Raw genomic sequence first — 27903 nt, forward strand, 5'->3', positions numbered from 1 at the left:
TTTAGCTACGTTAATTGTGTCAAATGACCTCGAGCAGTTGCTGAAAAAAGCGACAGCGATTACTTTAAATAGGCGCGTTCAATGAAGAACACGCCAAGAGAGAGCCAAAGGCCAAAAGTGAGTGGGGCTGTAGCGGCGGCGCATGTTGTTTGTTTGTGTTGATGGTAAAACAGTTAAAAGAGAGTGTGTGAGAGAGCGCGAGTATATGAACTCAACTCTTAACATTAAAATTAACTAGCTCGAGGACAGTTAAAAGTTTGACTACAACAAATTTGTGTAATTTATCTTATTGGTGCTCTTCTTTCTCAACATTCATGGTAAGCGCACCTGTTGAGCGCGAAGGTAAGCTGTGGTGAATATGTATTTGTAACACATTTGATGCAACAAGTGTGGTGTGTTGTAGTAGTGGAGTGATCGTGCGCGCACGAGCGCGTGTTGTTTACAAACTTATTTTCTTTCTGTAATGTTGTAACGTGTTGTTGTAATGCCGATCAAGTTGCTTGATCTACACCTGGGTGCGCATGCGCTCACAGGCATGCTGATTGCTACTGTTGCTGCTACTTCTCTGTTGTACCACTAACTTTCTTTTGCATTTCACCACTAACAAATTATGCTGCGCGATCGTTTCGTGTTTTCATGTCGTTTCGCCGCTTTGGTGGTGGTTTTAATGTTGGTGCTGTTGATGCGCCAGCCATATCCCAAAATCTCTAGTTCACATTTAGTTTACAACGAAACTTCGACGCGTCAAGACGAGTGATTTAAGCGACCGGTTTTTTGATTATTTTGTTAGTGCTTTGTTTCATTTATGTGCACATGCGCGTAGAACATACTTCTCTCTATTTTAACATAGTTTGTTGATCGATCATTTATAGTGCAAATACTTAATATAGCAACGCGATTTCTAAGCGGATTTGTTGCGTGCAAATGCGGATCACGTAATTAGAACGCGCGCTCGCGCCGCTTGCCGTGTATCACAATAATTGCCATTGACAATAATTGCTTGTATGCAGGCGGACGTAAGAATAACAGACTATTCGGGGCGCATTGCCGTGTTCGATTTGCAGTTTAGTGCGATTAACTGCGCGCGTGCAATTAGGGGAATGTGAGATTACAATATTTGTGCTGGTTTTATAAAATTTTTTACTAAATATAGGCGTGGCACATATAAAGCGCCCAACTTGCTGTATATGTTTTCTCAGCTTTCTGCTGCGGAACCGTAGCACAGTTTCCGCGTAAAGTGCACCCAAAACGTGGACGGTGTGTATTAGCATTGATCGCCGCTTATTTGTTGTTGCTTAAAGTGCATAACATATATATCGTGTACCATTAAATATATTCCAACCATAAAATCGTGTTAGAGTTTTGTCAACTACCAAAAAATGTCGCATGCGCTACAGGCGTTCAAGTTGAAAACGGCCGCGCAAGCAAATTTGCCATTACCCAAAGCGTTGGCACGCCGCGCCCATTTGCTTGCCACAAAAAATTGGTGGAAACTGTGTTTTGTGTACGGTCATGATCCGTCGAAACTTTACCGTGAAATCACGTACAACACAGAGCCACCAAAAAAAAAGGACATTAAAAAAGATAATATAACAACAATGAAAACTAGTGAGAATACCGCTACAGCGTGTAATATGGAGGCTGCTGATTCATTGCGCGCCACGACAATGTCAGCAGTAGAAAGCGGCAGCGCATCGCAGAGCTCATTGAATGACGCTGCAAAATTATTTCCACGCAATATGCCGAGCGTAAGGCGCAGTCGTAGACGTATAGCTGCCAAAACAGTAGCGAGCGATGAAGCAGCGGATAGCACAGAGTTGCCAGTGACTGCCAAGCAAATGGCGGAGAAGAAAAACATTTCGAACAGCGCTCTTTTGCACCGTGTCGATAGTAGCTGCCACAAATCGAGCCTCTCAAGGGTCACGAAGTTGACGCCGCGAAAATTAAAGGCGCCAAATTGTGCGCAAAGACGGCAACATTGTAGGCGCACGCCATTTAGTGAGAATAATGTAACGATGATAAATGGCAAGCGCGAGGCAAGTAGTCACAGCAAAGAACGGAGAAATAAATGTAGAGCGCACGCTCAAAACAATGGCCGCGAGAAGCCGCTTGCTGATGACAACGTTAAATATAGCGAAACGCCTAGCGCAAATAATGCGCCAACACAGCAGGCAATCACTGCACGTTGCCATAAACATAGCAAGCAAGCGCTTGGCGCTGAGCAACAACAAAAGCATGAGCAGTTAACTGCTGTACAAATGCAAGAAACGACGCGCCGGCAGCTACAACAGTGTGAAATTGCACAATCACTCAAGCAACCAGCGCGCACATACCAACATTTCGCTAAACCACTAAAATTGTCACTGCTGCCGCATGAAATATCACTGTGCGATGTTGGCGCGCGGTCGCACACATTATCTGCTACAAGCGCGCAATCATGCGCGGTCACCCAAACTGCCGATGTTCAATACGCGAAAAACCGCTTGGCCGCAATCGACGCATTGCCATCACCCTCTGCCGCCTCACAAACTCACTCACAACAATCCAGTCTCATTAGCTACGATTTGAGTCGTTCCACAAGTCGCCTAAGCTGCTTTGAGTCAATACCAAATGCGGTTAATGCCATAACAACAACAGTAACAACGGGCATACAGGCGCTACCAAGTCAATCATATTCCGCTGGTAAACTAAGTCACAAGCCGCATCACCAACATATGGATGACACATTTCTGTCATCTGGCATCTCATGCGGCGACGCTGAGACGCAATCAGAAGCGAGTTGTAGCTCGCCATCGCTACTGCAACTACATAATGTCGCCAGCGGTAGCAACAATGTAGCCCAACTGCATGTTGCTGATATTGGCGTGCATATGGAGGACGTCGAGGATGCATTAATTGAGGCAGAGGTGGCACAGCTTACGGCCAATTTGCGGCGTGATGAAGAGGCGGCCGAGCGACGCCTGTCAAGACGCGTCGAGGCAACAACAAAAATGTTGCAGACCAAAACTGCTGTGTGCACAAGTGGGAGAAAAGCATCGTTGGCGTTGGCAGCAAAGAAAGTCACCGTCGTCACCAATGCCAAAACAATGTCAACAACTATGACGACAAGCGCAACATCAACAACAACAACTACAGCAACTGCACTGTTACCACAATCGCTAAATGTTGCTGATCTACGCAATTTGAAAGTTTGCCGCAATCGCAATGCCGTGTGGATGCTTTCGTGCGCCAACAACAACAATAGCTGCATAGCGCCCATACCGGATGACGCGCAACTAAGCGATATTGAAGAGCAACTTGCGCGCTTGCCAACAAGCGATGAAGTGAATATGACGAGTGGTGTGTCGACGACGTTTGAAGAGTCAGCAAAAACAGTAGCAAGTAGCACAGCAGAAAGTGCAGCAACAGCACTGACAGCAGTAACGGCTACGAGCTCATGTCTGCAGCAACAGCTGTAAGTAGCCTTTAGTCAATAAAAATCTCTGAAATTTATAGGTATTTTTAAATAAGAAAAGAAAGCTGCTAAGAATTCTTTAACATTTATGTTTTTTCTCACACAATGACCCCTTACGTCTGTAGCTTTCATTTTCAACAAATAATCTAAAATTATATCATAGTCATTAGCATTTCAATAGTTCCGCCGCGCTCAGCTGCTAAACTGTCGATTAGTCTGTAAACAGGCTTTTATTGTCAGCTTTAATGGCTTGATTGGGCGCGCCCAACTTTATAAAAATAGAACAAAGCAATCCGTGCTGTATTCTTTACAAATGAACACATGTTCGACAGTGCCTTAGTTGGTTTTTGGTGATGTGGGTTTTTAAGTAGTTTAAGAAAAAAAAAACGTTTTCTATAAAAAAGTAAAAAATAAATGCTTGCAATATCCACCTGTCATTTTAAGATTAAAATTGTGTGTGTCATTTTAACAGTAACTTGTATTTTGCAAACAAATTGTCATTCACAATACTAAAACTTGTTAAAAATTGGTAAAAAAACTTGGTAGTTATCAAGAGAGTGGTTATACCTGTTTAGTGAGGAATAAGCTTACTCTCTTGTATTCAATTACTTTTAATAACTTTTTTTTTGCTTTTAGATGTAAATTTTTTTATAAAAAAACAGAGCAGGATACAAAGCTTGAGATTAGATAAATGGAAAATCGATCAAAGCTTTTCTATAGATAATATTATATAATATCGCTATAGGGGCTAAATGTATAAGATTTGTTTCTTTTTCCAATAGAATGGAAATGAAAAAGGACTAAAGTGGATATCAACCGACTGAATCGAAGTGCCAATATACTTGCATATATTCCATCGTGCAAAAGCCAAGTTTCTTCAGCTTTTTTTCGAATTTGTTTGAAAATATTGAATTTATAGCAAATCCCTTTCACCCCCGTCGAGACTACGGCACTGTTACCCAGTAAACGTAAACAAACGACTATTTTCGTCTACATATTTTACAGCGGCAGCTTAATGGAAGCTCGTAGTTTATTCTTCTTCGATTTCAAAAGAATGACTATCGGTTTTTTTAGAGTGATTGTATAAATTTCCACTAAACTAGTATAAATTTCAGTCTGATCATTGTGTAATACTAACTCTTAGTCATTTGTTAAGTTTTCTTTAGAGCTTTCAGACGTAAGTCATATATGCATTCTTCAAAACTTATGTAAAATATCTATTCTTGAAATAAACTAGAAAATAATCTAACTAAACTCGAAAAGCTCATTACTAAACTTGTAAAGCATATTACTACACTGAACTATCGATTATTTATTGAAACTCAACTCACAAAAAGCTGAAAGTCGTATTGTAGAAAATAACACTTGTGAGTTCAAAATTAACATAAAAATTGCTGAGAATTTTTGAGTAATTCCGAATTCAAAAATATATTCGAATAAAATCCAATGGCTGTAGCAGAGATACCATATTAGCAGGTAATGGTGGTACAACTTTTCCAATTCATTTTACTGTCAAAAAACTAACTTCACTCTGAGAACTGCTCAAAAAGAGTTCGTAAATGTATACTAGAAATGCTAAAAGATGTTTGGCATTGATTTGTAGTTGTTAAGCATTGAAATATGTGGAGAGTTTCGGAAAAAAATGTCGTCTTCTGTTCGAACATCTTTCGTTGCCCGATTTGTTTTTATTAGTTTTTTGCACCAACTGTCTTATATACGACTACGCCGAGCTGTCACTCAACTTAATTTTCTCTTATAGGGATTTGCTCTAAGAAACGATTTCATAGTAAACTTCTGAACTGTCTTTCTTCTATTTTTGAGGCACCATGAATTTCAAGTATTTCTTTCTTTCAATTTGTCTACGTATTTCTTAAAAATACTAAAAATAATATTCAAATTTTGAACTAATTGCAGCTGGCAGCTTCAAGCTCCATTTAAGTCACGGCAGTATATCTACATATTCATTTACAATACATACATACATATACTCGTATATGTACATATATGTGTCTACCATACATGGTAGCTTTTGAAATCATCAGCTAATTAACATATAAATATCGAGCTCATTAAGAAACTATGCAAAATTAATAAAAAAAACGTTATCTTCGGTTGCATCGAAGCTATAATACCCTTTACAAATACAAAAGGTTCCTTACAATAATCTTGAGCGGTCAATTTGTATGACAGCTGAATACAATAAAAACCCGTGACAGCTTTATGTTATAGTGGACCAATCTGAACAATTTCTTCGGCTATTGCATACTTGGCTTAGACAATAATCCATTTCAAATATCGTGAAGAAATCTCGTCAAATAAAAGGCTTTCCAAACAAGCACTTGATTTCGATCGTTCAGTTTATATGACAGCTATATGCTATAGTGGCAAATGAGTAGCTTCTTGGCGGCAAAAGTACGTGTGCAAAATACTGGGACTAGTTCGCGTATATACAGACAGACTGACAGACGGATATGGCTAAATCGACTCAGCTTATCGTCTTGATCATTTATATATAGGTATATATTTTAAGGAGTCTCCAACGCTTACTTCTGGGTGTTACAACCTTCGTGACAAACTTAATATTCCCTGTTCAGGGTATAAAACTATTCTCTCAGACATTTAGGTTTGTGAAAAGCCTAGCACATATGTACATTACATACCGCAGAAAATTAATGAGCTGCGTTTACAATATTTCGCGCTTCCACTAATTAATTTATTCAAAAGCCATTAGCGATAAACAAAACTTCTTCTTCTACTTAATCACACTTAATGCATTTTCTGCGTTTAAATATTTTTTTATCTTCGCATTGTTTTGCTAAGCATTTTTCACGTGCCATATGGCTCAATTCAAAGCGTCGCCAAACGTACGGCAATGTGTCAGAAGCAATCAGCATTCAGTTAGTTGTTTTACCAAAATCTTCTTTGGGTTATGGACATTTGAAGCGCCCAGCAGCGGAATAGCGAGCCAATCCAGCGATTAACGGCCAAAAAAGCCGGTAAGGCAACATTGAAAAGGCGTTGCAAATTGCTCATTATTAATAGCGGTGTCATTTAAGTAAATAAATACATACATATATACACATCTATACATACATACATAAATTTATGCAAAGTAATTTTTGGTAATTTTCGAAATTGCATTCGCATTATTTAGTTGTCAAAAGAGTTGTAAGCGGCACTGCATGCTCCAACAGCCAACTGTCTGACACACTTTCATAGTTGTTGTTTTTACGTTTTTTTTTTGGTTATGACATGATGCATATGATCATTGCATGTAATAAAGACATAAAAGCACAAATAACAGCTGCTGACAATAAGCCATTTTTTATGAACATTTAATGACTGTGCTGCGTACTTTTCGAATTTATCGTTTTGCTTTGGAGAAGCACGTGCGAAAAGCTTGCAAAAATATACAGCATATTTACATTTATATAGGTAGATGTATGTGCATATATACATTCTAAGATGAAACATTTATGAGTTTAAGTTTTGTAATATTTATCCGATGTGTAAATCATTTAACCGAAAAGTCTTTAATTTAAGTTGCCACCCTTCTGATATATACGAACATAAAACAATTTAATATCCGTCGTTATAAAAAAATGACTAGATTATACTAATAAATAGTTTTTGAATACTTTTTAAGAAACCTTTACGAAAAAAACTGCCACCTGTTTGAAATTTTGAAGTAAAAAAAATTATAATAAAAAAGGCTGCAGTACAGATACCCAACTGAAGAGTTTTAAGAAAGTTTAAATTATATTAAATGAATATTGTTGGGCAGGTTGCCACCTATTTATAATTTTTGTCGCAGTAAAATTTATAAAATAAATTATTACCATTTATACGTCAATCTAAAACTGTAAAAATATGTTTTTTATCGGCGATAATTTTGCAAAGGTTTGCCACCCCTCTGAAAACTTTAATTTAAGCTTATTGAAAAAATTTATTAAATTTTACTAAATTGGCATCGAGTGGAAGGAATATGAAACATTTTTAATTAACAACAAAATTTTTTATTAAGTTGATATTGAGTGTATATTATATAATCAAGTAGTTAGTAATATGATAACAGTGCTGCCAAGTTTCTGAAAAATAAAAATTATGAGCATATTATTTTTTTTACAATGTTCATATCAAATAGACGAAATTATTATAAGCAATCAAACAAATTTTTAATTCAGTTAACTAACGAGTTGCCATTTTTATTTATTAACTCTATTTTCATTAAATTTTCTTTTGAAATATTTGTCATCAATAATGTTATACACAGACATTAAATATGCACACAATAAATCGTCTAAATAACAAAGCTCAACAAAATTTGGGAAAAACACAGAATCGGGATTCTAAAATACTTTTTACTTCAAAAATAATCATGAAGAAATGTAGACAATTTACATAAATTGCATATTAATTATGAAAATAAAAGTAGACTGATTTTGTTTTTATTAGCTAATCTCACGTAAATGAATAATTTTTTTAAGTAGTTCTGTTAACTTTTTATACACCGATTGCATGGGTTAGGAATAGTTCTTATAAATGCTTTAATATTACACATATTTATGGCGGTTTGTTATTTTTTATTAATATGTAGACGTATAACTTTTTATTATTTATTTTAAAAAAATTCTAAATAAAGTTGCCACATAATTAAAAAAAAAAAAACAAATGATATGTCAAGTCAAATTTTTAAAGAAAATTAATTTGCCGAAGTAGAGTTGCCATTCAACTAAATTATTATTATAGCAGTTTCAACCTTTTAATATTGGGTATCTGGCGTTTAGGTATCAAATTTTGCTATATTGATTTAAAATATTGCTATATTGATAATGAATAAGTCTATGGGAAAATTTTTCTTAAAGGAAAGGTTTTTAAATAAGTTACATTCACATAAGTTTATTGCTTTAGATTGTATATAAGATTAAAAGCTGTCGATACATAAAAAAATTTGTTTTAACCAGCAATTGCTTAAAAAAAGTCTCGCAAAATATCTACAACCATTATGTATCTGTATGTAACTCAACATACTTTTAAGCGTGTACAGAAAAACACGATTTCCAAAAATATTATTTCGATTTATTTCCTCAGCAAAAACCTTCAAAAAAACAGCAGGCATATTACAATACATACAAAAGCACACCCAATAATAACTGCTGCCAAACATATTAATTTTCCTCCATTTATAATTACATTTACATTTTTTACGTTCCCCATCACCGCAGTGTCAACCAATTGAATTCCAGAAATTCGCCTGCGGTTGCGTTGACCTGTATCGACATGTGCCCAGGCATACACTTAAGCGCGCACCATACGTCCCCACCACATACCCCTTTATCTACACAGCCAGAAACCGTCTGTGTGTTTGTGCTTGGTATTGATGTGCCGCCAAGAGGACATGCGAATATTGCCACTCATAAATTTCATATGTCGTTTTAATAACCACACATTTATGTGCATGTTGCAAGCCGGCAGCGTGCGGCATTTGCAGCCGCATTGTGGCAACATCAACACGCCCATTCAGTTAAGTCAGAAAAATTAAGATCCTCATACAGAGACGGCAAAATGGAAGCGAGATGAAAACCGACACGAAGACGCACAGACTCACTGCACACACAGCGTCTCCCGCTAAGTTCATCCGATGGCCGATGAATGGTTCGCTGATAGCGCTGCGATATATCTCACTTGGCAGCTGACTGCCAAAGAATGTAAGGTATATGTGTAGTATGTATCTAAGCAGTGCAGAGCAACAACAAACGCAACACTTTATAAATATGCTTGAGTCTACTGTGTGTTGCTGCCATATTGGGAGGCCTCAGCGACATTGACTAACCGCTCAGCAGCCACATACACGCACACATGGACCCAGCTGCCCATCCATGCCAGCATATCGGGCTTGCAAAGCGCACCTTTCGAAGTTGCTTAGCTCGTGCATCTTCGCATATCAACACGAGATACGCAGCTCAACACTTTTATCGCTTCATTTGCATGCTTTTGTGCGCCACCAGCCCAGCCTCCGCAGCTCGGCGCCTCCAACGGTTGTGGCGACTTTAAATCGCTTCGTATTATGCATAAAAAATAGACGGGCAAAGGGGAGGACGGTGTCTTCACGCGCAAATCTTTTGTTTGCGTGCAGTGTGGCAATTTCCTCACGCACATAGCTTCAGCTCGCATCAATTTTATGTACAAGTCGCGCATTCATCGGCTACCATCCTCCATCTATGAAAACTAAGTAGCTGGTTATAAATCTGATTTATGAGGTGAATGTTTGAGTTATAAAGTGTAAGTGTGGTGTGACTGTTATTATTGCTGTTGTTGTTGTTGACGGTCAATTTGCAATTCTCAAGAATTTCGCATTGGTTTTGGGTGTCGTATTCAAATTTCATGTGTATACTTATGGTATATATGTACATATATGGGATCGCTACTTTTACTTTTTATATGACACGAAGTTTCAAGCTCTTATAGGAGGATTAAGCGAGCTGTGCTATTAAATAGGCGCTTGCTACAAAAACATTAAACATTTCTCAAACAAATACATTTTGAAAGTTCATATTAAAATAGTAATTTTAGTTACAATTTTCTAGCGTTGATGTTTCTATACTCTATCAGAAAAATTTCGAAATTTCTGATTTTCTGATTTGCCATAATTTTGCCATAACAATACCATAAAATGTCTGTAGACATAAGTAAATCTCAATTAACAATTGTCAATTAGCAATTAACTTCGATTGACATTAATCAAATGCTCCCCAAGCAACTCTGCATGTCTGTTGCTGGAATTAAAAAACGCAAAAGTTACAAAGAAAGAAATTTCGAAATTTTCACTGAAAAGGAATATAGAAAAAACAGCGATTCAAATTAATTTTCATAAAAACCATATAAACAAATATATATATATATATTACATTTTTTCGTTATTGTTTTTCTCGATATTTTATACGGAAAGTAATAAGCTTTGCCACTTTACCAATATTTTATGAATCAGGCTAGTACTTATCTCAATATACTGCTTTAAGATTTTTCAAAGATCCAACTTTGACCTCTTAACGCATCGGTCATATAAGTTTCACTGAAAAATGTTATGCATCATTAAATAACAGAAGTAAGTAGATTATGTCTATACAGTGGACGCTCACAAATTAGAACCACTTTGGTTATAAGGTGATTCGAATTCCTGGAAGCTTCTTCATTAATAAAAATATTTTTTCTGTTACATATATAAAAATCGATATGTACTCAGTAAAAAAATAAAGATAATTAAGATAATTCTCAAAGATATTAATTAATTAAATAGGCTCAAACACCAAAATCAGAACTAAACTTTACTTGTGTGAGCACCGACTGTATTTTGATTTTTTTTAGTCATTAGCACACTTTAATTAATAATTATGTTGGAAACAAGTGCGAGTTCGAAATTCGAAGTCAAAAATTTGATCTTAAATTCGAGAAAACGGAGAAATATGTTTTTAACTTCTCACTCAATCTCTTGAAAAAATTGGTTTGGCGATTTACTAAGAAATACATATTTTTCTATTTTATAACCAATTAAATTGGGAAGGTTGTTTTGATACTTAATTTGGAATCGAAGTCTACTAAATGTTCTTATTTTACAACATAGATGGCTTAGTGAGATATTTCTTTAAAATATATTTATAAAATTTTATAAAACAATGTGGATCAAATTCCATAGATCGTACATATTTTATGTGTACTTTTTTTAATGTCTTATAATGCGTTACGACAATTATATATGTTAATGGTATACCTGAAAGGCGACATGTAGTTTTCTGCAGTTTTGTGCAATAAACGAACTAAAAGGGAATATTCAATGTTATATAAACTGATAAAAGCTAAATGTCAAATTTGGTTTCTATTGGAGCCTTTGCAATCATATCAGATGATCTAAATATCGCCCCCTCAACTCATATATTTAGATAGTGACCTACTGGAAGGACTTCAGCTGATCAAGAACTATTCCTCTTTGATATTTTACCCCATTTTGTGTTTAATTGAGAATTCTTCATATATCTGTACATTTTTTGGACCCGTACGAGATGTGAAATGCATATATAGCTAAGAGTTTTATTTCTGGAAAATTTTAAACTTAAAAATGCTACATTCGTAGAATTTCATTTATCAGAATAGAATAATAACAATTCTCAATAAGTTTATACAATTTATCTTCTTTTTGTTAAATTAGTATTTTCTTATCGCTTGAAAATATTTGATTCTTTTTAAATCTATTATATCATTTAATATTTTTTGTGTAAAGTACAAAAACAAAAAATGATTATAGGGATAATCAAGTTATCTGCGTGGGTTTGAATCGCTTTTACGCACAATTTCTCAATTATGATATTAAATCATGGCTTAATGCTGAAATTGCAGAGTAATTCGAACAATTTACCACGCGTAAGTGAAAATCATTAAATAAATGAGCGCAGTAACAAATAAAAGAAAAATAAAGCTAAAAAACAAATAAATATATTATACATATGTCGTAATCTGAAAAATGCGAAGGAAAATAATTTTAGTATACATAGTTACGAAACAGTCAAAGATTATGTGAAAGGAAGTAAAAGATAGTTCATATAGACGCTATTTTTACTTAAGGTATAGATGAATATGGCTAAATATTTCAATTTCTGCCAGTAAATATTAATTGGTTGGAACATATAAAGTTTCAGTAAAGAATGTATTTGAAAATCGTAGTAAAACCCGAGTAATTTCAAAGCAGAGAATTTTAGTGAGTTTTAATTTTAATTCATTAATATTCTTTTTCATCACGAACTGGAAGACCGTTAAAATATTTTGTATATTGTATAACATAAAAAGGGTGTGTCATATTTTTTGGTCGTATTATATTAAACTAATTAAAAATCGTTCATGTATGGACACCGCCTTATTTGTTTTGCTAAGTTATTCAATGTTTACATTCCGACATATAAGTTAGCTCACCCTGTTTAAAAATTATTTTGTCTTATAAATATACTTGTAGAATACAGATAGTAGAAGCTTAGCAAATTTTTCATTTTTCCTAAACCACTTTAAATGGAATTTCAAAAGTCCTTTCGCTATCTTTCCTTACCCTAAAACTTTTTTCGACTTTTCTTAATTTTTTACTGTTTACCATAGAAATATCTCCAGCCTTTTGCACGGCAATTTAATACTCGAAATTCCTGCAAACTGATTGTGCGCATTAAATTGACATTCGCGGCTGGGAGATCGCCGCTGTCACTATTTACTTGCTTATATCTTTAATATACCAGGGAGGCAAGTAAATGTCGTACTATAAATATGAGCGCAATACAAAAAAAGTCTTGTTCATTTACCGCAACAGCAAATAGGTATTAGTTGAAGAAATAATCACATAAAAAAGAAGTAAAAAGGGAAAGGTAAAAACTGTGGCTTTAGGTCCACAGACCTTCACATTGAATTCCGTTTCATTGGCTTGTGCAAAAGGTGAATGTGTGCATATGCAACTCATAAACATAATTACATATTTACATATGTGTGTGCCCACAATGCAAACAAAAGGCTAAAGTCACTTTCGAACTTTGCCACAAAGAACATGACGATTGGTGGCCGTAGTTACGCTGAACGCTTACCAAAGCGCGCTGCACATGCACACACATACTCACATAGTTAGCACGCTAAGCTGCGCTTTATATATATTTGTATATATGTATGTATGCTTGTATGTATATATCACTGCTTGAGCGCGCTGGTGTGAGCCCCTTAATGGCTTTTCAATCGGCATTTATGCGAAAACAAAGTATTATGCAAACAACAACAAATTAAGCGGAGATAAACGTGCATACATACATATATACATATCTCCATATACGTATATATATATATATATATACTACATGGTCATATTTACTTATAGATACTTAAATTTCAATTTTCCGCGTCGTTCAACTGCCGGGCGTGAGAAGGTCAGGCAGCCAGTGTCCAACTCGAATACTACAAATACGTAGATATACATATATGTATATAGAAGTAAGAATATATGCTTAAATATATGGCACTCGACAGACTTACAGTGAAGCTTTTGAGAGAATATATCGATCAGTTCGGTAATTATAAAAGTAAATACCCATATATCCAGATAATTATGTATATATTATAATTATGTATAGAAATATATATGCAAGTATGTATTCATACTAAAACAAGAAAAAACTTTAACTTCGGTTGCACCAAAGCTATAATACTCCACTAGTGCATTTTAAATATCATGAAAGGGTAGAAAAATATTATTATTCAGAGTTTGAACGGAGAGTTTGTATGACAGCTGTATGCTATAGTAGTCCGATCTGAACAATTTCTTCGGAGATTGTAGTGATGTCTTCATTAATAATCTATGCCAAATATAGTTAAGATATCACTTCAAACAAAACAAGTTTCCATAAAAGGATTTGAGTTTGATCGGTTAGTTTGTATAGTTATCCGATCTAAACAATTTCTTCGGAGATTAAAGCAGCACTTTAGATAATACTCCATGTAAAATTTCGTGAATATATCTTGTCAAAAAGTTTTCCTTACAAGGACTTTAGTTGGATCGTTCAGTTTGTATAACACCTACGTATTTATACTTTCATAGTAGTCCGATACCCAGCAGTTTCAATAAATTAACAGCTTCTTGATTCTCTTCAAAATTTCAGAGCGATATCTTAAAAAGTGAGGTACTAGTTCACCGACATACAAATAGGCAGATGAACAGACTAAATCAACTCAGCTCATTTATATGCATATATAAATTTTATAAGGTCTCCGACGTTTCCTTCTTGGTGTTTCAAATTTCGTCGCAAACTTAATATACCCTGTCCAGGGTATAAAAATTCCATAATTATCTCTCGATGAATTTGTGGCAGCCGTTTTATGTATGCCGACGCCGCCGTTTACACTACTCCTGTACAATTTTATCCTCCTTTAAAAATAATATACCATATACGTGTATGTATATACACATGTATGTACACATACCCTCATTTAGCCGATTTCAAAGTTGGCATGTAAAATGGAAAAATGTAATTAAAGTCGACATTAAGCAGCGAATCATGGGTGGTCGCTTTGCTAATAAAAATGAAAATTGTGTTGAGCATCACCAAATCGGCCTAACCAGCATAAGCGGCGTGTACAAGTGGAGCAAAGATGAAAGCAAAATCGACTACAAAGTGTAGCGCTAAATTAGTATTTTCTTACTTTTAAAGAAGAAACATATGGACGTCACTACTTTAAAGAGTAACATAAGCTCCGATCAGCCTACTTACGTCGAGAATATGCCACATCATATGGCCTTATAATGCTCATACTTGTGTGTTTAATTAAAAAAGAAATCAATTTTTGTTGGTTTTAATGGAATGGCAGAGCTTACGGAATTCAGTAGAGAGTGGTGATTGCTTTTCAATTACTTTTTTTTCTAATTTTCAATTTAATATTTTTTAACGTGTTATTTTTGATCACTTTTTTGTTTATGATAATATAATTGAAGTGCTCTGAGTGAGAATTTATTATTTTTTTTTTTAAATTCTAATTTTTGAGAAAATACTAATGGCGAAGTAATTAAAAACTATTTGAAAAAGTTTGGGTATTTTTCAACGTCTGTTTTAATTCGGAAAGACGGTTATTATATTATTTGAAAATCCTGGTATAAATCATTGGCTATCAAATTTAAATTTGCAAGGCCATTTTGAAGACACTTCAAAACACCAAAAAAAAAATTCCTGGCTCCGAAAACTTTTTACTCATAAATGACTTGATAATTTCCTTAGTAACAAGTCGCAATGATTTGCTTTTAGCTTGATTTCGAGTTTTTATAGCTCAGAACTGACGAATAATTTAATAAACTTAATGCCTAATATGATTTTGATTTCTATTTCCACGCTCTAAAAATAGGTTTCTGACCTTTATTATGATGGAACTTTAAGGCTCTATTCGGACTTATGAAAAATTTGTTTTCGTTTTTTGAAAAAAAAAAATTTATTCATTCGTCTACACTCGTTTTGTCGCCTTCAAAATAATCCTCATTCGATAATATGTACTTATGCCAAGACTTCTTTCAATCGTCGAAACACTTCTCAAAGTCGATTTTCGGGATAACCTTTAGTTCTTTCAGATTCTCTTTTTTTTTTTAAAAATAGCAAAGTAACACGGATCCATTTCTGGCGTATATGCAAGTTGGCGCGCCGTTACGGTATTGATTGGCCAAGAATTCACGAACAAGCAACGAAGTGTGTGCTTTTGACAAACGAAAGTCGAGAAAGCTCATAAAACTACGTCTAACCTTGCCGGCTGCTACAGACAAAGTAAGCAATGAATTCAGCTGAAAATTGTATGGTACATCAGAGGCATGTATATCAACAATATAAAAAAATTTTGACATTTTAGCTATCCAAATCTGCGAAATTTTAATATTAAAATTCCCGTTATTTTTTGATTTGATACCTGAAGTGTATGGATTGTCTTTTTTTTCTGATCCAACTTTTACTTTCTCCAGGAAAACTCGTCTTAATTTTACTAACGTAAGACAAATACGTACGTGCTAGGAATCATTCAACTCCAATAATAATGTATATCAGTATCATTTGGAAAATTATAAGTACGTAAATGGATTATATCTCAGATAACAAACTAGAGAGATTAGTGTAACTAATTGGAACAAAAAATATTGCACTTTTTCAATTTTGAATTTAACTACAAATTTTTTTCTCTTGAATATTTTTATTGAATCACATGTGAAAGCAATAAAATGCGAGATTTTCTCTCAAAAGTGTTGAACATTATAGTAGATTTGTATTAATAAAGAGACTCACACAGTTAAAAGTCGTTTATAGTAAAGCTATCATAGAAGTCGAATCGCTAAAAAAACGACTATTCGTTTAAAATACCGATAGAGAAAATACATATAATTAGGTTATACTAAAATCAGTATAACTGAAAAATCTTGTTCGCTTTTTATTAATTTATAAGCTGCTAAGTCACCACAATGCATTAATCATCAAAAAGTAATTATTTGCTTGAAGTAGATCTCACTAATCTTTTGGCAAGTTAAAACAGTTGATTATCAGCAAATTGAACCAATTTGAATTCCATCCGTTTATCATTCTTTACTAATGTACTAACTCATCAGAAATTGTATAATAAAATATTATAATGGGTTTTACCAAATAACTGCCTCGGCTTCCATTGTCATCTACACAAAATTTCTCAATTATTATATTGAATTATAATTTTATTGCCAAAGTTCGTTTGTAATTCAAACAATTTGCTGGACTTAAGTGAAAATAATCAAATAAATAAGTACAATAACAATAATCTGAATTTCGAAGTGATATCAGAAAACGTGAACTGAAAAGTGGAAAGGAAAAAAAAGAAAACATAAAATGGTTGTACATGTAAAAATCTTGCGAAAGGAAATATTAACTGGGTGATATGGGTTAAAAAATGATTATGTATATATGGCATGTTAATTTTTGCTTGAAATTTAATTTAATCCCAGATCCAAAGCATATTTTAACCAGTAACGAGTAAAAGTTATGAATTTATAACAAAATTCTGAATTATGAATAGGCTTTGTAGTCCCGTAAAAAGCAGTAATATTATCAATAATTTCTCGTCTTATTAATTGTGTTGCCACTGAGAAACCAAGAAATTACCATAATTTCTTCTAAACAAGACCTAAAAGCAAGAAAGGATTGAATATTTTCAAGTACTCTACTTAAACCCGTAAAGTAATACTTCGAGTAAATAAATAAATATTTGAAGTAAATATACGAGCATCAAAAAAGGAGTTGAAATTATTATCGTTTTATTATTATGGATAATCTTCTTTAGTTAAGGTGGCGGCATCTAAATTACTCTTAAGTATCATGTGCCACACCCTCCCACTTGCTATGTAGTTCCAAAATAATTTTACTACATGATTCAGTACGCTGCAGTAAAATGTATATATGTAACAACTAGTACGAACCTAATCCCAAAGCGTCAACCGACTACCATTACTCAAGAAAAACCTGGTATTTCTAAGGAGTTGATATTTCTAAGTAAAGTTCTTGACAGATTTTAATCAAAAGTATAGCACTTTCTTACTGGTTTAAATATGTAAATACATAACTGTCAGGCTCATTTAATATTCTCAAGCATAGTTATAATTTCGATTCTGCCCAAAATCTCCTCGATTTGATTTAATTAAATACTGATTCAGTTGCTTTGAAGTTCTTTAATGTTACTTTGCTCTCTTTTTGAATCAACTTTCCATATTGTTTATAAGCCAAAACTTTTTAAATTAGTTCAATTTAAGTCAGAAAATTCTAATGTTTCTAGCCTTTTGGTTTTACAGCTTTTTCATTGCTGGGTACATGCATATTTATATGCTTCATTGGTCTCGCCGGTCAACAGACTTTCGTGCCAAACCAATTTGGATTGCCTTCAAAGAACGGCAACTAAAAGAAACCAAAATTGGAGCTTATGATTAGTTATGCACGCAAAAGCAAGCCGCAAATCAAATATACGAAAATACGAACTTTTTGAAATGAATTTTGAGCTGATTGAAGTTGCTCGTTTTATTTCGTTGCTAATTTGCAAATAATTGAATTTCCATAAGTGTAAAAAAGAGACTATTAAGACAAATGTGAAAAAAATATAAAAGTGTTTACATAATGTACCTGAATATATGCATACGAGTATAAGTACATAGAATCGTATAACATAAATTTTACATGCTACACACATATGTATCTAAGTTTTCCGAATGAGTTCAAGTTTATCGAAAACTATATATTTTTCTGAATGTTCGACAACAATTATGGAATGTTGTCTTAACATTTCGAATTCAGGTCAAATTTAGTTTTTGTGGTTTAACCTTTGCATGGCGTAGTCTTATTTTTACTCTTAAAATATTTTATTGAATCCTTTTTATACCACAATATAATTTCGTCGAAATGGTTATAGAAATTATAGAGAAATGTGTTCGACATTTAAAATAATTAACCTAAACCTGGTTATATTCCGTATTTTTATTTTATCGTGGTTTTTACGCTGTTATTTCTAAGAAAGGCCAACAACCGTCCTGCGGTCCTTTCAAGACCGTGTGCGTAAAACATGTGTTTTTAATGTGGGCTCTTGCACAGGATATTGGCGATTTGCATCACACCCTGATCCGTCTGTCAGCTCTTTCGGAAATTTCATTGTGTATCGTTTTATCGACATACGTATTTCGTGAACTGCTGTGGTAGCTTGACGGATGGCGCATTTGGCAATCTCATCAGCTATTACGTTTCCCGCAATTCCTTTCTGGCCTGGAACCCAATGTATATGCAGCCGTTTTTCAGCAGCCACTACTGGCTCCTTCTTCTAATAACTAATAAGTTTGCCACGATATATGTGTCAAATGATCAGCGTTATCCCTTAGTTTTTGAAATATCGATCTGAAATTTTGCAGACATCTTTTTCTCTCCAAGAAGCTGCTCAATTGTAGGAATCAAATTTCATTTGATGAGATATTTTCACGAAATTGGACACGGGTTATTATATAGGGCAATGGTGCAATCTGTGGAGATATTGTTCAGATCAGATAACTGTAGCATAAAGCTGCCATACAAACTGAGCCATCAAAAGTTCTTTCAAGGAAATTTGTGAAGGGTATTATTGCTTCTGTCGGCACTTACATATGCATGCTATAATTAATATAAATTTTTTCAATAAGCTCAATTTCGAAATGTAAATGCAATTTTGGGGTTTTGGAGGCTGACTTCGAAAAACAGAGAAATTACTTTTTTTTATTTTTTACTGAATCTTTCGAAATAAATTAGTTTGGTCCAAAACACGGCCGTTTTTTGTACAGTGCAGTTGATCGTTATATTGTAATATTAAAAATTATTACTAAGAATCGGCACCACCTATAGGTATATGCAGCTCATTGCTACGAGTTTTTGTTTCTTATTCACAATTATTCATAATTATTATTTTTTTTTTCGTGAAATCAACTTTTCTACAGAATTTTTCAGTGGCATGCAAAACTCTTCTTATTATATAGGTATAAGGTATGTGAGTATGTATATATGAGTGTGTTTTCATACTCGTATATGTATATATATATGTCTATACATATAAACTAAAGTTCCATTCCATATAATTACATAATATGCCGCATTTGTGGCTTCCTCTGCTGCACTAGCACTCAAACAGTGCGCTTCCAAAATGCATGCAACATTTAGCACAGAGCATGCGGCAAGTTATGCCCGCCTGCCGAATTTCGTAATCGCATATACAACCAACAGCGACCTAAAATGCCAGCACTCACGTACTTTCGTGGTCGTTCTCTGAACTCCAAAAGTCAAGGAGCGTGTAATGGAAATTGAAAATGGGGAGCAATGTTGCGGAGGTGGCCAAATTGACGGCGGTGCATGAACGCGAAGTTGCTGCCATGCCACACTATGCTGAATTATGCTTTTCTTATTTTTATAAAAATAGTGAGTTCCAAATTGGCTGGTTACAACTTGGATTGAGTGTGGCACGGGAAATGACTCAATGTGAGGAGATGAGTGGAAAATAAGTTTTCTACTTGCTCTTTTAGGTTCTCAAATGCTTTAAATATCTATAATATGGTTATATGGTATATCTATATAAGCTGTGTATATATTGTATATACATGTGAGTGCATAAGTATGCTCGCGTGTGTTTGTGCGCCTGCGTGCATCCGTTGATTTGATTGTAAATTATAATTGGTTACGCCTTGAGATTATAAACAGTTTCCATTGTTCCCTCATTGCGCCAAGTGGCTAATGCATTGCTGGAGCCTGAAAAGCGGTGGCGTGTTGTTTAGTAATGGCGTCAATAGCAGTAAGTCAAGCACTTAAGCTGCCCACTAAGCCACTTTCATGAAACTCATGTTGCACGCACACACACATATCGGCCTATCAAAGTGCTTGTATGTCATAAATCAAAGGGCCTCATGTGGTTATAAAAATTGCGTTTTTTCATATACCGATTTTTGCTTTTCACATCAAAGCAATGCTCGCTTAAGCCAAGCTCTATGCCGACGCGTCAAGCTTCATTATCTCAATTATTTCATGAAGGAAAATGCGTTTTGATAGCCATCAGTTGATATTCTTTGCAAATGTAATTGCTGGCAGCCAAGCTTAGCGCTTGAAGTGTGTGGGCTCGTGTTGGAGTAAAAAATAGAAATACATAATCATAGCGCCAAAAATATCTTTTCAATTATCAAATAAAAGGCACAATTATCAGAGTAACTACGCAGCATCCAATTCCCGGACGCGCCGCTGTCTTCTTTCGGAAACCCAATAAAAAAAAGCATAAAATTCTTTTGTCTAATAGTCTGCTGCCTTTTTTAGCCATTTTTGGAAGTTTGGCCGCTTTGTAAGTAGCTGTCGTGGACAGGCTTTAAATGATTTGTCATTGCTTTAAATGGCTTGTCAAAATAACAAACAACATGTTTACAAGCAATAAAAATAATATTCAAGATTATTTATTCAAGAAGTTCATACATAAACGTTTCTGAGTTTTTGCTTACCTGAAAGGGTAATATCGAAAATTATTATTAAAAAATACTAAAATTTTATTAAAGTTAAAGAAATAAATACAATTGAGATTAAAAAATCGAAGAAAGGGGCTTGGACTCTGCCCAACAAATTTTTTCACTCTTGTAAATTAGAGCTTCATACAAATTAGTAAGCTATTAATCTTCTTGTTGTCTATGAGGTCGCATTGTGTACTTATTTTTATACTTTACTACTGTAAAGTTTTTACCAAATTAAGAAAGTCTAGTCTTATCGGAAAAGTTCTTCTGGTCCGACTTCCTCGACTTTTCTTATATATAGCAAGCTAAAATTTGTTTATTTTATCGTTTAAAATAATATAAATTTGTGAAACGTTTTTATTAGAGTTCTCAACAACCTTGTCCTTACGATATAGGTTCGGTTAGGTTAGGTTAAATGGCTGAACCCTCAACATGGTCCTCAACAGTCCTTTGTGTAGCCAGACGAAAAACTCTTGTGGTTATCTATCAGCTATGGGCAAAACGCCCCGAACCTGTCACAAATTTGCTTAGGCGTTATATTTCTATTTCCACAATTTCCCCTAGATGTGTAAAAGCATGAGTTTCGAAGTGTTTTTACCTTGATCTGGCAAAAGCGGGACATTCGAGATGGGAGATGATTCTATCTCATGAAATCTTATAAGCATTCTGATAAACTGGTAATGTCCGAGTAGTAGGACCTCTATCGCTCGGAGAACTCATAAGACCTGAGCAACAGTATAAGTTGTAATTCTACAGGTATCAGTGAGAGACTTGGATTGCTTAAGTATTGGTATAGGGTATGTCAAACGGAATGCGCCTAACAACCACAGTATAGAAAAGTATGAGCTAAAATACTGAATAAACTTTATGATCATATATTTAATGACATAGACAATAAAGATAATTATTTAAGGGGTAAATTTATTACTCTAGCTGAGACACCTACACATCTTCAATTCATGAGTGAATTGCATGGAGCGTAGTATGGCGCGTACCTGAAAATTGCTATAGGTGAGTTCACTAGGTTTTCACTACTGTACGATACTAGAGTCATTATATAATCGATAAAAATGTACATTTATATTAAATATACTTACATTTCTCGTCGATTTTTTTCTTAATAAATATATGTAATATATGCAGTACCTGGGCTGAAGTGTGGTTAAAAAACAATCATTGCTTTTTTCGTTTGGAGGAGAGTGTATGGTAAAAAGTATGCGGAAATGGAGAGAAATCGATAATCTAAAAATTATAGTACGAAAGTGGTACATAAAGTCAATAAAGCATTTGACTCACTCACAAAAACTAACCAAAAAAGTCAACACACAATCAAATGTAAATCGAATTGGCTAAGCCCATTAAATAATGCTTACACACAACTTTACAAATAATATATCTATATAGGTTTATTGTAAATATATAAACATTTAAAACATTTTGTATCAAAGAGTTCAATGAAAGCCATAACGAGAGAGGCAAAACAAAAGCGAACACTTTGACAAGCGGAAAAGGCTTACGATTTAGATAGTGGAAAAGAAATGTTCAAAAATGCCGGAAGAAAGTGTCAAGAAAAGTGTTTGGGCGCGAGCTGTAAGTACTCGTACAATATTTGCTTTTCCAATTTACTGGAGCTTGGTATGTTTACTAGCATAACTCTAAACATATGAGTAAACATAGACAAACTGGTGCTAACTACCTAGACATGTTTATTTTCACATATATATTCATATGTACATATCTACAAGTACATATATATATATTTACTACAGCGCTTAGCTGTTGTAATACGATAGGCAGACAGCGCCACGCATGCGTATTAGCGCCGCATGGCATTAACACTTTCACAATGCGAGAATATTTATGAGGTGACAAAATGATAAAGACAGAATGACTGAAGTGTGCATGCCTAAGAAGATGCCTGGTTTAGGTGATATTCATGTTTGTTTACATATTTAATTGCCTCCCCTGTTGGTTTCGCTGACTGCTTCGCTAAAATGCTTTTATGAGATTTGTTCCAATTTTTAAAAACATTTTATTGACATCGGTTTTTTACACTTTCGCGGGAATTTGCATATTTTTGTTAGAAAGCGGCATGAGGCTGATCATGTTGTATAGTGTTAATGTTTTATTTTCTGAAATACTTCTGTGAATTCATTTGTGAACTTTAGATTCTATAGTTGATAGAAAAAATGTTAACGTTCATGTGAACGAGGAAGGTGTTTTTATTCATTTTAGAATAATTTAATTCAAGCTAAAAAATATTTCATACTATAAAAGTTTGTAATAGATTTCTAAAAATTGTTTTGTTATAAATTTGGGGATATAACATAATTTGCTATAAATAAATAAAATAAAATAAAATAAAAATAGTAATATACAAAAACAATTGCAAAAAAAAAAACTTATGTAAAAAAATGAATTAAATTTAACTTAAATTTTTTTCGTTAAAAATGTCTAATATTTCATTAAATTTCACAAGGATCTGTAACAAAAAAGCACAAAAAGAATTTTGGAAATAAGATAAACTAAAAAAAAATAAAATTATTAAATAAAATTGATTAAAATAAAACAAAAATACAGAAAAAATTTGTGCAAAAAAAATATTATTTAATTTAACCTATATTTTTTTAACTTACAATTTTTAGTATTTTATTAAATTTCACAAGGTTATGAAAAAGGATTAACACAAAGGCACAAAAAGAATTTTGGATAAAAGATAAATTGAAATAAATATAGTAAACTAAAATAAAACAAAAGAAATTAAATTGCCTTATATTAATGTATATTAAATTAAATAAAATTAAATAAAGTAAAAATAAATGAAATTACAAATAAATAATAATAATAAAAAAAATATGTAAATTAAGAATATTTGTATATTAAAAATTTATAATAATTAAATAATTGATGAAATTAAGTTTAAATGAATTATATAGAGTGAAATAAAAAAATATTTCTACAAGAAATTTTTAATTAATTTGCAAATTTTGATAAATAATGTTATTAAATCAAAGCAAATCCACCAGGTTGGGACAAAATCAGAGTTTAAAAAAAATCGTCATTTTTATCGATGGTCGTCGCCCGTTTAAATCATTTGCATTGTTGAAACTTATATGCTATCCATGAAATAATTAAGTCTTCGAACTTCTTGATAGTTCCCGACATTAGTCGAAAAACATCAGAGCATACACCCTAATTAAAAGAAGAAGAATTCAAATTAAATATACTATTCTATAGTATAATAAAATTGGCATGAGAATAAAATATAAAAAGCGACCAAGGCTACATGAATTGAAGTATACCCAAGTATGTATGATACAACTGATATGAGAATAAAATATTATACAACTACGGATTACTTAATCTTTCAGATTTTGAGTAATAATCACTTAACTTTATAATAACTTACTTAGATATTCATTTAACTTACTTAATTTTACATATTTATATTATTTATATAGTGTTATGATAGTAATTTTGGTCATTAGGAAAGGAAGACACCCCACCACATACATAATCATAAAATGTCCGGAAAAAAATTATTGTAGTTACCTTCTCACAAGCAAGCATCAATAAGTATAACTATGTACGTGCGTGTGAGTTTTACAGACGCCGTAATCTTATTACGCAACTTACGCTGTAACCGTGAAAATCTTTTAATTATCTGAAACTGAAAACTAAGCCCAGGCATGAAAAGAAAGCTCCAACACTAACGTAAATGGAATGAAATAAAGCTGGTGGTGGCGCATTTACACCGTCTAACATTAACTAACAGATCACCGATGCCACACCGGTTGATGAGAAAAGTTCCCATACCAAATAAGAAAAACAAGTAAATGAATTTATTCCGACACATTAAACGTTAACACATTTTTATCGCATAATTTCAGCTTATTGCTCATTACTCATCACTGAGCTATAAATTCATCGACGCAACAAAAAATTATGAAATAAAAGCAACTAAGTAGTTGTAAAAAGTATAAAATGTGGCATTACATTAAGCGATTTTCCAATGATGAAAAAAGCAAAAACAACAAATAGCGGCATTAGCATTAATAACTTAATTCAATTACAGTCATTAAATAAATCAGCGCAGTAATGAATGTCAAAAAAATTAATAAAAACAAGCGAGATAATAATAATAGCGGTGAGCAAAAAATTTAATGGCAGTCATTTTATTTGCCTCGGCGAGTCTGCAATATAATTTAATGTTAAAATCAATCAAAAAAAGTTAAATTCGCTTGGACGGAAGCTTTAGTACCTTTCACAGATGCAATATTAAATTTTGTGACAATAGCTCGTCAAATGCCAACGTTTTCCATACAATAACGGGATTGTGATCTCTCAGTTTGTATCGCAGCTTTATTCTATAATAGTACTATCTGAACAATTTCTTCGGAGATTGTACTGTTGTGCCAAGTTTCGTGAAGATATTTTGTCAAATAAAAAATTTTTTTATACCAAATACTTGATTTATATCACTGGGTATATGCTATAGTTTTCTGATCTAAAAATTTCTTGGCATATTATTTTGTTGCTTTTGATAATAATTTGTGCCAAATTCGGTGAAGATATCTCAACAAATAAATAGTTATTAAAATATTTAAAAAACATTTTAAATACAAGAACATGTATTTGAGCGTTGAGTTTGTATGGCAGCCATATGCTACAGTCATCCAAAATCGGTAGTTTCGTCAAATAAGCAGTTTCTTGAGGACCTAAGGACGCGAGCAAAATCTCAGATCGATATCTCAAAAACTGAGGGACTGTTCGAACATATACACACCGACAGATTATATACCATACATATACATTTCATAGGGTCTCTGATGTTTCTTTCTGTATGTTACATTCTCGTGGCAAACTTAATATGCCCTGTTCAGGGTATAAAAATTTGCTATAATATTTAATATAATTTTTTTTTCATTAAAAAATTTCAAATATTTCATTAAAATTCACAAGGGATAGAAATTAATTAATATAAAGGCAAAAATTGAATAATGGAAAATTATTTCGGAAAAAATAAATATACAATAACATGTACAAACATGCGCTATAATATGGCAACGCCGGTGTCACACAGTTAGCAGAATTAAAGTCAACGTGGCGTGACGCCCAGTGGTCATTTGAGCTGTAGAACAAGAACTAAGAAGCGGAGAATATTGAAGACAAGTGTACACAAAAACAATATTTTGAAGAATACATATACCATAAATATATATATATATATGTACATATATACATACACATTTGCATTTCAACAGTTAATGCCACTCGCCAGGGGCGGCAAATGTTGCATAGGTGAAGATACTGAAGCACGTTAAACGCCACTTGTTAGCCGAAAATGCTGACACAAGGAAACAAAGCGAACATATATCTATGTTTGTATGTGTGTGTGTAAATATATATTTCATTGTATGCTGTACCCTGTACACCTGTTGGAACGTGGGAATATTTTGCGTATTCATCTTTTTTTTTTGTTTTTTGTTTGTTTTATTAAATTGCCGTTGGCCCACACCAACGCTGATGTTGTGTTTGTTAGAGTAGCCACAGTGACGACTGCAGCGTAACGCTAAGCGGCCTTTTTTGTATACTTGTGTTCAGGGGCGATACATGGCTGGATATCGGAATTCATATATTGGGTTTATATATACAAAGTTATACTTGCATAACACCAGCGTATATGTATGCATCATATATAGCATGTACATATATACATGATTTCATCGGCACTTGTTAGCTAGCTGAACTACCCTGTAAACGTGCGTTTTCAATGTCACACGGACTTTTTATGTCGATTAATAATAGGGGTACTTCCTTATTTTTTATTTGCTACAATTAAGCTAATTCCTGTGAGAAAAATATTTTATAGTGTCTTTCTGTTGTCAACTTCTTCGAAAAGGATGTCTCATTGTGTTGCGCATCGTTGCATTCAGTTTTAAAATGATTATGCCGAACTGAGCGTAATTTCATAAAACAAAAAAAATTTAATAGACAGGAAGGTTACTAAAATTAAGAAACAGAAGTGTTTGTCTTTCCTTTCGAATTTTACTTTTTTTTAAGTTATATTACATGTAGTATAAATGAATTGCATATTTTTGATTTTGATCGGTCAGTTTGTATGTCAGCTATATGCTATTGTAGTCCAAACTGTACATCTGCTTTAGAGATTGTACCATTGCCTTGGGCATTAAGCCGTGCTAAATTTCGTTAAATACCCAGTCGAAAAAAAAGGTTTTCCATACAAGAACTTGATTTTGATCGTTCAGTTTGGCTTTGAATGGCTTCAATGGACTCATAGCGCGTACTCCGAAGCGAATTTCTCAGTTTCGAAAATAGAAAAAAGTTACAGAGACCCAAATCTGGCGAATAACGCTTCTTGCTTTGCAAAAAATTCAGTCACAAATATGCTAGAATGCGACGCCACATTCAGGTTTTTTCGTAGGAGTATAGCATTGACACGCCTTATACCCAAAACATTAACCAAAATGGCTGAGTCGATCCATAAGAGATGTTAAGATTCTCTATTTCTCTGTTGTCTACACGACGAGTTTCAAGCATTGTTTCTTTTACTTTTTCGATGTTATCGTTGTTAACAGAAGCTGAAGGGTCTTGTATGCTTTGTGTTTGTGATAAAGTAGTCCAAAATACTTTTGCAACATTTTCAACGATGTCGTAGCCGTGATTCCATTGGAAACACATAGCTTCAAGAAAACTCATTGTTACATTTTTTTCTTGGTAAAAATCGCCAGAAAAACCTTTCGCGTCGTAAACAAGCAACTGCCAAACACACATTACAAGTAATAGACAAATGGAAATCTAACTTCATGCGAACATAAAAGAGGTTGTATTTATATAGGAAAAAAATTATCTACTCTGTTAGCACGCGGAAAATATTTAT

The 27903-nt window shown here is 33.6% G+C and overlaps 1 protein-coding gene across 1 annotated transcript in view; it reads left to right on the forward strand.

The window, feature by feature from the left end:
* The first annotated feature begins 743 nt into the window (after window positions 1-743).
* The window catches only part of esn (espinas), a 77196-nt gene continuing 50036 nt past the window's right edge, over window positions 744-27903 (forward strand). Inside the window, exon 1 of the mRNA XM_014233089.3 lies at window positions 744-3454. Within this exon, the coding sequence (XP_014088564.2) occupies window positions 1380-3454 (2075 nt within the window). The 5' untranslated portion in view covers window positions 744-1379. The remainder of the gene's footprint in view (window positions 3455-27903) is intronic.

The sequence above is a fragment of the Bactrocera oleae genome, chromosome 4 (assembly GCF_042242935.1).
Source record: "Bactrocera oleae isolate idBacOlea1 chromosome 4, idBacOlea1, whole genome shotgun sequence".
In the NCBI taxonomy this organism is placed as follows: domain Eukaryota; kingdom Metazoa; phylum Arthropoda; class Insecta; order Diptera; family Tephritidae; genus Bactrocera; species Bactrocera oleae.